We start from the raw sequence: 14624 nt of genomic DNA on the forward strand, positions 1-14624 counted from the left end.
GTAATCTGGGCTGTGTCCACAGCACTCAGGCTTAGTCCACTGATCCTAGCACTAGCTCACCATCACACAGTGCCCTATCCTACCAGAACCAGGAGAGACCCAGATCAGCTTGTCCACTTCTGTGAACTGGGAAGTGCTTGGCTAAAAATCATGACCTGGTCTTTCAGTGATTACATTACACTCTAGCTGCAATGTCTGTGATTTTCAATTTATACTAAGTACTGTGACAGGCTCCCACCCCCAAGCCCACAGCATAGTATCCATAACTCCAATAAGGGGTGTGTATGTACATGCTCTTGACATGGTGTGTACATAGAGGTCAGGGGACAATTCTGGGAGTCGGTTTTTGTCTTCCCACTTTGTTTTGAGGCAGGGTCTCTACACTTTCAGTGTATGAGTATTTTGCCTGTATATAAGCATACCACATGGGTGCAGTTCCTGAGGAGGCTAGAAGAGAGGGTGTGATCCCTTGGAACTAGAGTTACAGATGGCTGTAAGCCACCATGTGGGTGCTGGGACCTGAACTGGATCCTCTGTGAGAGCAGCAAGGGCTCTTAAGCACTGAGCACACTTCCAGCCCCAGGTTTCTTTTCTACTCTTACTCTGCACTGTGCACTCCAAGTGCTGAGCATTCTTCCTGCTGCCTGGCCCATGAGCAATTCTCCTGTATCCTCCTCCTCCTCCTCCTCCTCCTCCTCCTCCTCCTCCTCCTCCTCCTCTCTTCTAGATGGGAAGCATGCTGGGATTGCAGATACACATGACCATGCCCAGTTGACCTGGTTCTGGGGACTAAATCCAAGTTGTGCCAGGCTTGTGTGTGGCACACACCTTTAGTCACTGAACCTCCCTCATCCTCCAGTGAAGTTTTTACTGAGCTGTTCCTCTTCTTTTTTTCTTTTTCTTTTCTTTTTTTTTTTTTTTTTGAGACAGGGTCTCTTTGTGTAGCACTGGCTATCCTGGAACTTGCAATGTGGCTGAAACTCACAGAGATCTGCTTGCCCTTGTCTTCTGGAATGCTAGGATTAAAAAGTATGCACCACTACACCTAGCTTTTTCTTCTTTTCCTCCTCCTCCTCCTTTGTTTTTTCTTCTGATTTCTCGAGACAGGGTTTCTCTGTGTAGCTTTGGTGCCTTTCCTGGAACTCACTCTGTAGCCCAGGCTGGCCTGGAACTCACAGAGATCTGCCTGCCTCTTCCTCCTGCGTGTTGCGATTAAAGGTGTGCGCCACCACCTGGCTTTATTAGTTTTTGTTTTTTTTGTTTTGTTTTGTTTTTTAAGACAGGGTTTCTCTGTGTAGCCCTAGCTGTTCTGGAACTTGCAGAGATACACTTGCCTCTTTCTCCCAAGTGCTGGGGATTAAAGGCGTGCACCACCACCACCCAGCTCTTCTTCTTCTTTTTTTTTTTTTAAATAAAGACGTGGTCTCATGTAGCCATGGCTGCCCTTGGACTCTTGATGTTCTGCTTCCACCTCCTGAGTGCTGAGGTGATGGGCATGCTTGCTCACTGAATTAGTATTAGAAGAGCTAGGGAAAGCCCTTAGCTGCATACCAGAAAGCAGCCAGGCTACAAACACAATGAGATTTAAAGAGGACTGAGGCTGCAGCTCAGTGTACAGAGCATACACAAAGCCTTAGGTTCAGTTTCCTGTACTGAAAACAAAACACAACAAAACCACCCCTGAGGCTGGTGAAATGGATAGGTCAGTGGGTAACGGCTCTTGCCACACAAGCTCAGTAAACTTGAGCTCAATCCCTGGAACATACATAAAGGTGATGGGAGAGAACTGACTCCACAAAGCTGTACTCTGACCTGAACACCTCCCATCTCCCAACAATAATTTTCAAAGCAACTAGCTACATTGTAGCAAATAGTACACTTGCTGGGTATATCTGTAATCCTGATACAGGAGAACTGCTCCAAGTTTGAGATGAGCCTGGGCTATAGAGTGAACTTTAGGCCAGTCTGGGCTACACAGTGAGACCCTGCCTCAAAAGAACAAAATTTTGAGGCTATGAAGATAGCTCAGTCAGTCAAGTAGAACCTGCATTTGATTCCTAGAATCCACATAAAAGTCAGAAGAAGTAAAACACACCTGTAATCCTAGCTGAGGTTACAGGGGAGGCAAGGATAAGAAAATCTTCAGGGCTTGCTGGCTAGCCAGTCTAGCCAAACTGGCCAGCTCCACATGCTGAAAGACCTTGGCTCAAAAACTGAAGCGAAAGTGAAAACACCTGTCATCAACCTCTGGCCTCCACAGGCTCATGCATACCATACATGAGTAAACACACACAAGCCCCTCCAAACCTTAATTAAGAAGAAGTGGATGTGGAGGGGAAGGACTCACATCATTATTCTCTGTCTGGAGCTGCCAAGGAAACAGCACTGCAGTCCGAGAGGGTTAGTCTCCAGAGGGAGCCAACACATGGGCAATCTCTCTCAAGGAGATCCCTCACGGGATCTCAGATTAGGAAGTGAAAGGCTAGTCTACGAACCACGTGCATCCCATATACGTACCAGGCCAAAGCAGGAACCCTCCAAACACCTGGGTTATGCCCTTCAGCCACAGAGTCTTCTCCACTAGGGTGTCCAAGTCCATGGATAACTGGTTTTGAAGTAGAATGGCAACTACCAGAAGCCATGGGTTCAAAACCAGGTTTTCAATTTGCAGAAGCTGTATCCTGTAGGCAACTTCAGTGACAAAGGCATGTACATCCTCGGACTGCTTCTGAGGGATGCATCTGAAAGGAGGGGCACAGAACAGTGGCAGCTCAGCTACCCACACGCAGGTGGAGAGGGCCCCACCAGAAGGCGTGCCATGCTTCTGCCAACCAAATTCTCTCAGACTACATACCAGCAGCATTCCCTAGCTTCACAGTGTGACCTGCCCATGTCTCCAAAGTATGCAGTTGAAATTAAACAAAAACATTAATTCCCAGTTCTAAGTAATTACAAAAAAAAAAAAGCAAACAAAGCTCCTCTTTTTTACTTTTAAAACAGAACATATCATTGTCACAAGCACAGCTGCTTGTACCATGGGTCTGCAGTCCAAGAGCCACGTGGTCAGCATCTCCGCTGCCCATTCTGGTTGCAGAAATGTGCAGGGGGTCCACAAAGCTACACAAGAAGGTAGTTGAAGGGGAGGTGACAGCCAAGAGGCTGCCCTGCACTGGAGTAACTGTCCAGGCCTCTGTGGCAGTGAATGACAAACATCTGCTTCTGGAGGAACAAGTGAGGCTGCTGGCCAGGCACCTCACTGCCAGGGACCTGCGAGAGCTACAGTGCCACTTGAGGGGCTAATCGGGAATAGGGTATGTCTGCTTTACTTCCCCAGGGGACTCCTGAAGTTAAGAAAACACAAATGCCTGGGCTGGTGAGATGGCTCAGTGGGTCAAGGGGCTTGCTGCCAAGCATGACAACCTGCATGCACCCACAAACATACAAAATAAATCAATTAATCTAACTGAAAGAAAAATACAAACACAGATGCTTATCTGTGTCCTGAACCCTTAGAGAACCCAGTGTGTCTGAGAACAGGGGCACTGTTGCAGACCCTGGACTCCTTCCTAGGGTCTAAAGCAGTGCTCTGGACACACTGGCCGCACTGTGGTCATGTCCACGATCCCTGTGTGTGAGCTTCTGAACAATGGTGCTATTTCTCCTCACTGTTAAGCTGGATCCCAGGGGGATGACCAATCATCTGGCTACACACTGACACACACAGCGTACAGCTTATCTTTTTTTCTTTTATGGGTGAGCACTTTGCGGGGAGGGGTGCAACAAACAGTTCTCTGTTTGTTTGCTATTTCAGACAGGGTCTCAAGTAAACCAGGCTGATCTCACACTTGCTGTGTAGCTGAAGATAACCTTGGATTCCTGATCCTCCTGCCTCCACCTCCTGAGGGCTGGTATTACAGACATGCCCCACCATGCTGGCTTCAAGCATGAGATTCTTTAATTGAAGCTTTCCAATGATGAACATGTAATTGCCAGGGCTCCCCTGGCAATTTGCTGGGAGAGCTCAGACAAGCCAAAGTTTGGTCTCAGAGGCCGTCAACTCAAGAGTCCCGATTCACACTTGTGGGTTTTACTTCTCATTTCTGTGTCAGGTATTAAAACACAGGCCTTGCACCTTGGCACCAAGTTATATGGGTTCCGACTGAGCCGCCCTGCAGCTAGAGAGCGCAGTGACACAGGGTCTCCAAAGTATACATGGATGCTTCCAAAGTTCTCAGAGAGAATCCGTCTAGCTTTCAACAACCCCTGGTGGCATCACAAGAGGGAGAAAGAAAACAGGAGTACATCTGTAAATTAGTAGATGTGTAAGCCAGGGTATTCTCTACACAGAGAAAATCAAGTTTGGCTATCTTCACTTACACTGGTGGATTCCTTTGGCTTAGGAATTCCTAGGAGCTCATAGGCATAAAGAGTTTCTTCCAATATTTTATCATAACTGATGCTAATTGGGACAAAGTAGGTATCAAAAACTTCTCTTTTAAAAAATGGTTCCATCACAATATTCAGGAGACCTGTAAGCACAGGGAGAAATATTTTATCATGTATACTGAAGAGCAGGGCACACAAGGACTCATAAATAATATATCAATCTCCCTCCTTCCTTCTACACTGTACCTATAGCCTCCCACCCGCAGGATTTAGAAGGTGAATCCTAAATCTGTCTCCAACATCTCCCATTCTTGGTCAAGAATAAAATCTGTCATTGCCCAGCTGGTGGTCAGTCTTGTTACTGATCCCACAATGAAAGGAGAAATAACCCAGTCAGGAAGTTAAACCAGCATCATATACAGCCAGCCTTCCACACCATCTGAGCTATTGCCTCTCACGAACTCACCGAAAACTGACAGAAACTGGGCATAGCAGTTCCCACTTATCATCTCACCACTCAGAAAGTTTAGGCAGGAGGATGGCAGCAAGTCTGAGGCCAGCTGAAGCTACACAGTGAGTTCCAGGCCAGCATGGGCTACTGACTGAGAAACAAATCAAACCATACATATATACATGAAGATTACAACTGCAATCCATTTTCCAGGGGAGCCCCCAAACTCCCTTAATGATGACAGGCTGTGTCTGCTCTTGCTATTTGTGCCCAGTGCTCTGATTCTCTATGCTTCTGCCCTATCCCATTCCCAGGCAGGGAAAAAAAAAGATATCCAAAGTGTCCAAAAACAGCTACACTTAAGGGAACAGTTCTATTTACAAAGAAAACAGTATCTTGTCAAAGAAGTATCGAGTTCTATTTGGCAGCCAGAGTGACACCACACCTGAGGTCTGGGGCTTTTTTATATGCTTCTAATACATAAGGGACCTACCAAATTTAGGAATCAAGGTCTTGGCAGAGCGACTCCTTGTCCCTTCGAGGAAAAATTCAACAGGAGCATAACCATTCTTTAAAAGAGAACACAACAAATACACAAAACCCATTGTCTACTCTCAAAATAACACAGGCCTCTTTTGTGTCCTGCCCCCACCCCCACCCGAGAGTGTGTGTGTGTGTGTGTGTGTGTGTGTGTGTGTGTGTGTGTGTATACTCTGGGATGAATCCATGACCTCTCATATTCTAGGCAAGCACTCCACCACTAAGCAAGCACTCCACCACTAAACCACATCCCCAGCCTAAGAAATGGCTTCTCCTGACTCCTTATCCCAAGTGCCCTCTGCCCTTTGAACAAACACCACTCACAGCAACATTTTAACAAGGATGCCTCTCAGATGAGGGACCACTGGGAGTTGGGTATGCTCCTTGAGGGGAAAAGACAGCTAGGGGTCTATTCAGAAGTGAAGAGCAGGACAGCTCTGCAGCTCCGGGTCCCTGGAGCGCCTGCATTTACCCGTAGCATAGTCTTCACATATTCAGAGAATACGGCCCAGTACAGTTTATTTCCGCCAAAGGTGCGCCGCATGAAGAAGGCCCCAGACATCCTGAGTAGCTCACCGACCAATTTCATTCCCAGGAAGTCTAAAACACAAGGTAGGGGCAATATGGGAACAAAGATCTAAATGTAAACACTCTTGAGAAGTTCATGAACAAGACATGTGCCTTGTGACAGCAATAGTTATACTTGTGAGATTAACTCCGGAAGAAGAGCAGAACAGTGCTGGGGAGAGGGCTCAGTGTCAAGTGTCTGCCACACAAGCATGAGGACCTGAACTCATTCCCAGCACCCACATGACAAGGAGAGCATGGCAGCACACACCTACACTCCAGTGCTGGGAGGGAGGCAGTGACAAGATCTCTAGAACTAACTGGCCAGTCAGTCTACCCGAATCAGTGAGCCTGTCCTGGTTCAGTGAGACCCTGTCTCTAGAAATAAGGTAACCAATAGAAAAAGACATTCAATGTCAACCTCTGCCCTACATCCCTCGCCCCATGCTCACACATATACACAAACATGCACTCACGTGCATGTGCGTGTGCGTGTGCGTGTGTGTGTATCCTGACACATGTACACACATGCATACAACACATACACACAAAAATAAAAATAAAAACAAAGGCCATCTAGTAGGATTATGTAAGGGACTCTGAGCCAGATACCTGCTGGGAGGAGACCTTGTACCTCTCTTGTCACCATGGTATTTACAAGCCACCAGGGACACAATGGCAGACAACATGACAAGAATGTCAGAAGGCCAATCTCCTTAGCCATGCTCTGACATGATGTTGCTGAATGTGAATAAATATTCTGAATTTGAGTAATCACAAAAGAATAGCCTTTTTTAGGACATTAGCTTTATCTATTAATGTTGGATCAATAATTTGTTTTTGAGTGGCCAACTGCAATAAAATATTTTTAGATAAAGAGTTTACCTGAATTAGAGTTGGGTATTTGGAACAAATACATATTAACAGGCAGAACATGGAGTTAAGGAAACTTAAAGAGGAAACTTTTTTCTTAGGTATACAATAAACAGTTGGTTGGCTAAGCCTTGAGTGGTAAGGAGTACGTGTAGAAAGTCAATTACCACAGGGGGTTATGTCGACCAGAGTTACTTCATGCCTGACCTTGGTTTAACAGACACTTGGGAACTTGTCCTTATGTGTTTTATTTGCAGGGGTAGCTAGTCTGTTTTTGAGTCTAAAATTAGCTGTCTTTGTGACTGAGAATACTGTTACTTTCCTATGTTAGTTATGAAAAATATCCTAGTATTATTTCTATTAATAAAAATTATAAAGCTTAAGCAAAAGTCATCTTCCTGACCATCCACAGCTATAAATATGCCCAAAGATGAAATATTTTCATGAGATAAACACAAGCAATGGGAAAAATACCCATAGCAGTTTTTAGGGAAGAAATGTAATGGCACATGAGAGAAATTATAGACAGAAGCAATCAATTTTCAGTCTATGGTCCCGTAAGCCTAGCTGAGGAGATTCCTCCATCAGAGGGTTACTCTTCTGACGGGTTAACACTTGAACTGTTAATTGCCATCTGTTGTATATTCCCACGGCCTCCAGCAGTTTATGATCACAGTGTTTATCACAGTTTACAAACCCTAACTAATATATGTACCCTCATGTCCGCAGCACTTGTGGAAACAGCATCCATAACAGAGGGGCTTGTCTAGCATGCCTGAGGCCTTGGGTTCTATTTCCAGCACCAAAATAAATAAGTAAATGTTTTTAAATCTCACATTCATAACAATGTGTCCTGGCTGGTTTTGTGTCAACTTGACACAAGCTAGAGTCATCTGAAAGGAAGAAACCTCAATTGAGAAACTGCCTCCATAAGATCCAGCTTTAAGGTATTTTCTTAATTAGTTATTAATGTGGGAGGGTCTAGCCCATTGTGGATGGTGCCATCCCTGGGCTGGCTGTCCTGGGCTCTATAAGAAAGCAGGCTGAGCAAAGCCAGGGAAGCAAGCTAGTAAGCAGCAGCCCTCCATGGCCTCTGCATCAGCTTCTGCCTCCAGATTCCTGCCCTGTTTGAGTTCCTTCCCTCACTGCTTTTGATAATGAACTGTTACATGGAACTGGGAACAAAATAAACCCTTTCCTCCCCAACTTTTTTTTTTTCATCAAAGCAATAGTAACCCTAACTAAGACACAGTGAGGAAAGGCAGCACCAATTTACTTCAGAGAGGAGGATGGGCATCAAAGACACTCCATATGGAGTTTCTTCTTCTTGGCAAAAATAGCCATTTGGGCAAGAAACTGTTCTTGCCTGGACTGCTTGATTGACTGGACATGCAGAACCCATAGGAAGGTGACCACTGAACTTTGCTTGGCAAAATGGTCCTTCAGGTTCTTGCTTCACAGAGGAAACTGCCAGACATTCTACAGGACACAGAGAAAAGTGACTGAGAGACTCTAGGCCTGTGGGCTAAAGACAGATGCCCCAACTTTACAGAGAAACTTTGGATGACTGTCCAGGCTGCCAGCTGTCTCTGTCTACTCTCGCAAGACTCCCGAAAGTTGCTTGTGTCCTTCTCCCATTTCTCAGGTAATATTTTATCTTTCTGAGGTCTTTGATGTAGTTGACTAGATAGTTATAGTTTCCTTAGTTATGATAAGAGATGTTAGATATGAAACCTTAGACTCACAAATATAAGATAGATAGGATATCTTCTTTAATTTTACCAAATACAAATAGACTAGACATTATAAATAGACTAAATATTGTAACTCTAATTCTTGCTTATAATTGTTTTGTTATATATAATTTTACTATGTTAAAGTTAAAACCTTCCTTTTTGAAAAAAAAGAAAAAGGGGAAGTGCTGTAGATGATTGATTGATAAATAAAACGCTAATTGGCCAGTAGCCAGAAAGGAAGTATAGGAGGGACAAAGAGAGAGGAGAGGTCTGGGAAGTGGAAGGCTGAGGCAGAGACGCTGCCAGCTGCCCCCATGAGAAGATGTTAAGATACCGGTAAGCTATGAGCCATATGGCAACTTATAGATTAATAGAAATGGGTTAATTTAAGATATAAGAACAGCCGGGCGGTGGTGGCACACGCCTTTAATCTCAGCACTCGGGAGGCAGAGACAGGCGGATCTCTGTGAGTTCGAGGCCAGCCTGGGCTACCAAGTGAGTTCCAGGGAAGGCACAAAGCTACACAGAGAAACCCTGTCTCGAAAAACCCAAAAAAAAAAAAAAAAGAGAGATAAGAACAGCTAGCTAGAAGCCTGAGCCATTAGGCCAAACAGTTTAAATAATATAAGCGCCTGTGTGTTTATTTTATAAGTGGGCTTTGGAACTGTGGGGGCTTGGCGGGACCTGGAGAGAAGCTCTCTAGCTACAGTTACCTGAAATAACCAAATGACAGAAGCAAATAAAGTGTCCACAGACAGGTTAAAGGATAAAATTAATGTTGTATATCCATACAGTGGACTATTACTCAACTTCAAAAGGGAAGGGAATCCAGATACAAGCTATAACATTGAAGTCATTATGCTAAATGAAATCAGTCAGTCACAAAAGGGTGCATACTGGCAATTTCGAGTATATGAAGTATGCAGAATGTGTGGCTGCAGAGGCAGGGAGTAGAACGGTGGCTGCCTCTGGTAGGAGAAAAGCAAAGCACAGTCTCTGGTTAGTAAGTGTCAGTTTTGCAAGATGCGAAGGGTTCTGGGGCAGACTGGAACAATGGAGGTGCAACAATATGAATGCACCCAGCATCTCTAAAATTGCACTTAAACAAGTCAAGACTTCACGTTACATGTATTTTACAAAAACTGAGAATATTTTTTTAAAACCCTTATCTATTTGTGATCTAGAATGATCACTCGGACTATATTATCAAACTTTTAAAAAGCAGGAAATATGACAAGGTGGGACAGCCTCTCTTTTCAAATCTAAGCCAAAGAATCCATGTGCACAGAGGCCTCTCCATGTCTGCTCAGTCATGGGATTGTACAATACAGGGTCCAAATTAGGCCACCACACCATGAGAGACAGGGACCCAGAAAAGTTGCTCTTGGTACCCTTCCAATTCTTTGGTACTCTTATCATCATTCTAGAATGCTAAATCTGTACAGTTTAAAAACGTGGATGAAGACTATGCACGCACCCATTCCTGCTGCAATAACTGGCACAGGTAGATCATAGTTGTACAGAACAAAAGACAGCATGAGGAAGTCAATGTAGCTCCGATGACTGGGCAGCAGGACTACAGGGTGCTCCTGGACAGCTCGTTGTAGCTTGAAAAAAAATGTCACATTTTCAAGAAGTTCAGTTGTCATGTCACTAAAATCACAGCTTAAATCAGGAAACAGAAAGGTAAATCATGGCTGAGCACGGTGGCTCACACCTGCAATCCCAGAACCTGAGAGGCTGAGGTAGTGCAGGCCTGTTATCTCAGCATTTGGGATATTTGGTAGAAGAAGGCGGAAGGATCACAAACTCAAGGTCATCTTTGGCTATATGAGGAGTTCAAGAGATCTAGCTCGTATGAGCTAGAGATCCTGTCAATAAATAAGTCAAATAAAGACATCTAAGGAAGCAGGGAAGCAACACAATAAAACTGGGGCAAGTGATGAGCTGGTAGTAAGGTCTATACCACATGTGTTATAACCAAGTTAATTGACCTTGACCACCATATCCTAAGAGAACGTGTGTTTATAGGAAAATCACACCAGTATAGTAGGAGATGGTAAAGGAAATGCTGGAGAGGAATCTGTATGAGCGCAGATAAAAATTCCTTCTATTACTTTTGTAACCTGTGAACATGTGACACTCAAATGGTTTAGAAGTCTTACTTGACTAACTTGGAAGCCTGTAAGTCTGACATTAAAGGAAGGACAAGCTGCAGACAGCATGTCCCCTGGGCCCACAGTGGATGCCTGATAACTGCCCCCCCCCCCCGCCCCCCCCAGCATTCAGTCCAAGTGGGATGCCTCAGAATCGGTTATACCACAGGATGAGTTGCGGTGATCCTCACCTTTTGAATGCCTTCTTCATTCACACACACCTTTGAGAAAATCTGTTTAAAGATTTTGCTCAGGACAAAGGCAAAGAACCGGATGGCTCCCATACGAAGTTTGTGGCTCATTTCCTCCAAGATCGCAGTGGCTTCCTCTCGGAGGGTGTCGACAGATGTAAGGGACTCCCTGGCAAGCTGAAAGGAAGGCAGAGCAGGGATGAATTCTGAAAAACAGAGACCAGAGCCCCTTCCACTCAAACCAATGTGAGTATTCCAAACTGACCCCTGATGTAACTCTGAGACAGTGTGTGCTCTTCTTGACTAGATCTAACCCAACTCACTAACACAGTACAGGATGTTAAGTCATTCTCTTTCCTGCTTTAGGTGAAGTTTCTCTATGGAGCACAGGCTGGCCTTGAATTCACCATCCTCCTACCCCTGCCTACTGATTGCGAGGACTGCAGGGGTACACCAATGTGTTCAGTGAAAAAGGATTCGATTGAAAGGGTTAAAGGCTAGAAATTCAAAGAGAATCCACATGGCACCTGAGAAATGGCAACCAAGGTTGACCTTCTCTGGTCTGTGTACACACACACACACACACACACACACACACACACACACACACACACACAGAGTGCAGTATTGCCACATCCCTTATCTACTCCTTATCTGTCCTCAGTTGACAGCCCAGGAAGGAGGGGCTGTGTAACAATCACCTCTTACAGTGCTCCTTCCTTTTATTCAACAGATTATCTCAAACAGTGACTCAGCAAACAAAGAGCCTACATCACCAAGTCACCTAAGGACTAAAAGAAGAAGCCAGAGGAAGTGGAGGTGTGGATGAAAATAGGAAGATGAAAGTTCAAGCAAGAAACCCGTACAAAACAAAGAAACACAAACAAACAAAAACCAAAACAAAACAAAGCTCTCCTGGGCCAGGCAAGGTCGTTCAAGTCTGAAATCCCTATGGTTGGGAGCTGGAGGCAGAAGGACCCAGAGCTTGAGGCCAACCTGAGCTACAAAATGAGTTCTAGGCAAGTCTGAGAAACTGGCTCATAACAAAACCAATCCATCAAGAAAAACAACAACAGAAAGTGGGGGATTACTTTTGGAGTTTTAAACCAGGAAGGGAGGAAGATGGGGTCGAGAGAAGAGCATGAGCAAGAGTTGAGAGTTGGGTCATGGCCCAGCCTTGCTGCATCCATCTCTGTAAAGGGGTCAAGGTATGCTTCTTCACTTATCAGTTCAAAGAGGTTTACTGAATGTCCACCACACAAGAGGCACTGGAGAAGGTCACAAAGAGAAGGACAGAACCGCCAGCCTATAAAAGAAGAGCCCCAATAATTATGCCTAGCATGCAATGCTGCATAATGATAAACAACCATGCTACTGGCATATGTATTTACTATAGTACACTATTATTCATGCATACACCTACCAACATATGAAGGAAAATGTCACTCTAAGTCAAGCTGGTGATGCATCCCTGTAATCTCAGCACTGAGAAGGTAGGAACAAAAGGACTAAAGTTCAATCTGAGCTACAGGAGACTCTGTCTCAAAGTCTCTTCCCATGCACATGGGAAAAAAAAAAACCATATGCATGGGGCTGGAGATGCAGCTCAGTTGTAGGGCATTCGCCTACCATGTAAAGAGCCCTGGGCTCATCACTAGGGTGGCAAAGAAACCAAATCAAAACAAAACAAGCAGTATGCTGCTTCCCTAGGGACACCCTCAGGGAAGGTGTTTGATTTAATATTTGATATTAAATCAAATATTTAATCAGGACAGACAGAATCATTTTCTTTCTTGCTGATTTAATCTTATATTTTGTTCAACTTGGATCAATAAGCAGTAAGTTCCACCATATATGCATACCACCTAGCCTAGGGACATGCGAACTGTGCTCCCTAGTTTCATGTAAGGATGCCATGGTGCTTCCACATGATGATGCATATCTGAGAACCCAGCCCATCTAACCCAGACATGCCTGACTGGAGTTAACTTACTGCAAAAATGCCTTGGGTACTCCATAGTACTGTCCCTGAGTGTTAACTGGAGAGGAAACTTGTCTTCTGTCATGAAACAGGCCTAACCACAGAGAACTGATAGCATCTCCATGATGTGAGAGGCCAAGCAAAGCAAGTGATTAAGGGCACGGATCAAAGTCGGTATCTACAGTAAAACCAGAACAGTGCTCCTGCATCCTGTCTGTAGGGCATACTCCATCTGAGCATCTGAGGGCATGGCACTGTGCAAACAAAACCCCGTCCTTCCATGTGGTTTCCAAGCCCCTGCTGAGCCTCCCTTACCACTGGAGTCTGCTGCACTTCACCACCTTTTCTCCCCTCCGCTGGTCAGACTGAACCACTTTCAACACTTTACGTGAACCTTCTTTGACCTCCTGTTCTGAAAATAAACCATGGCTCCCAAAGTGTGGGCTTCTTGAAAAGCTACTGATACAGGAGGGAGACCAGACACAGGATTCCTCAGAGCTTCTCTTGACGTTTTAATGTAGAGGTGATCTGTAGATCTGAACAGATCAATGTAGAGCTGAACAGATCTGATGTGATCTGTTCAGCTAAGAACTCTCTTCACCCCCTTCACTAAGAAGACCTGGAGCTTCTGTCAACAACAAAACCTTCCCTACTCTCTACACCAAATTAGCTTTGCTCATAAGTAATTAGCACATTCATACTGTGGGCTCTTCACTAGCAAGTTGTGTCTCATATTTTACTATGCCACTGGCACCATGCTACTTCTTGGACTGGCCTTCCAGCCTTAACAAAATGACAGCACACATTTGAGTGTCATGTAGCTAAACCTACAAGTACATTTGAGATGATAAAATAAATTCAGAGAACCAAGAGAAGGACCCACTTACAGTGGAGGAGGCTGGCTGTGCCTGAAGAACAATGTTCTTACCTGCTTAATGACATAGTGAATTTCTTCAGAATTGAGAACAATGGACTTGATATCACTTGGTTTGCAGGGAGTGACTCCCCGATACAAGGTGGGTGTGTAGCACTTCATGGCAAATTTCAAGTCACTGACATGCCTCCTCTCCTCTAAGATGTCTTCAAACTCATCCCACTTTTTGAGCTCTTTCTGTGAAGAAGGAAAAGAAAGACAGTGAGGAGCACCTATCGGGAAAGGATGGATTACTAAAGTTTCCCACCACCCAAATGTTTACTTCACAACACCCGAGCAAGAGTATTCTAATATTAGATTCCTAGACAGAAAAAAAAATGTCAACACCATGATCAATAAGTTGATACTGAACTATTATTATTAGATAGTTTTATGTGGCCCCAAATTATTAATATTATACAGGGCTTAATGTAGCCCCAGCTGGCCTCAAACTCTCTATATAGCCAAAAACAACCTTGAACTCCTAATCTTCATCTCCACTCCCCACCTCCCAAGTGCTGGGATTATAGGCTAAGCCACTAGGAATGGGTTTGGTTTTGTTTTGTTGGACCAGGGACTGAACCTAAGACCTGTTACATGCTTTACAAGCCCTCCACCACTGAGCAGAGGCCCCGGCCTATTGACCAGCATATTTCTGATGGCTATCTTTGTAAACTCAGTACTATACTGACAAACTTGTTTTGTCTGCCTCTATTTAGCTTTAAAAAAATAAATCAAAACATGTATTCGAAGCCTCAAACTTGGGTGTGGTGGTGCAAGCCTATATAGTCCTTGCCTTTCAGAGGTGGGGGAAAACCATCAAGGTTCAA

At 44.6% G+C, this 14624-nt stretch overlaps 1 protein-coding gene across 4 annotated transcripts in view; it reads right to left on the reverse strand.

Annotated features, from left to right (window-relative positions):
* Gnpat (glyceronephosphate O-acyltransferase) overlaps window positions 1-14624 on the reverse strand; it is a 31220-nt gene that overhangs the window by 7482 nt on the left and 9114 nt on the right. For 3 of the 4 annotated variants that reach the window (XM_059263811.1, XM_059263809.1, XM_059263812.1), the window contains exons 2-9: window positions 13810-13992; window positions 10901-11077; window positions 10031-10160; window positions 5850-5977; window positions 5331-5406; window positions 4378-4529; window positions 4133-4263; window positions 2518-2741 (exon numbers count right to left, since the gene is read on the reverse strand). In XM_059263811.1, coding sequence (XP_059119794.1) covers window positions 2518-2741; window positions 4133-4263; window positions 4378-4529; window positions 5331-5406; window positions 5850-5977; window positions 10031-10160; window positions 10901-11077; window positions 13810-13992 — 1201 coding nt within the window. Of the gene's footprint in view, window positions 1-2517; window positions 2742-4132; window positions 4264-4377; window positions 4530-5330; window positions 5407-5849; window positions 5978-10030; window positions 10161-10900; window positions 11107-13809; window positions 13993-14624 lie in introns of those variants that run through there. The other variant, XM_059263813.1, reaches the window with a different exon arrangement.

This window comes from Peromyscus eremicus, chromosome 5, assembly GCF_949786415.1.
Source record: "Peromyscus eremicus chromosome 5, PerEre_H2_v1, whole genome shotgun sequence".
Lineage (NCBI taxonomy): Eukaryota > Metazoa > Chordata > Mammalia > Rodentia > Cricetidae > Peromyscus > Peromyscus eremicus.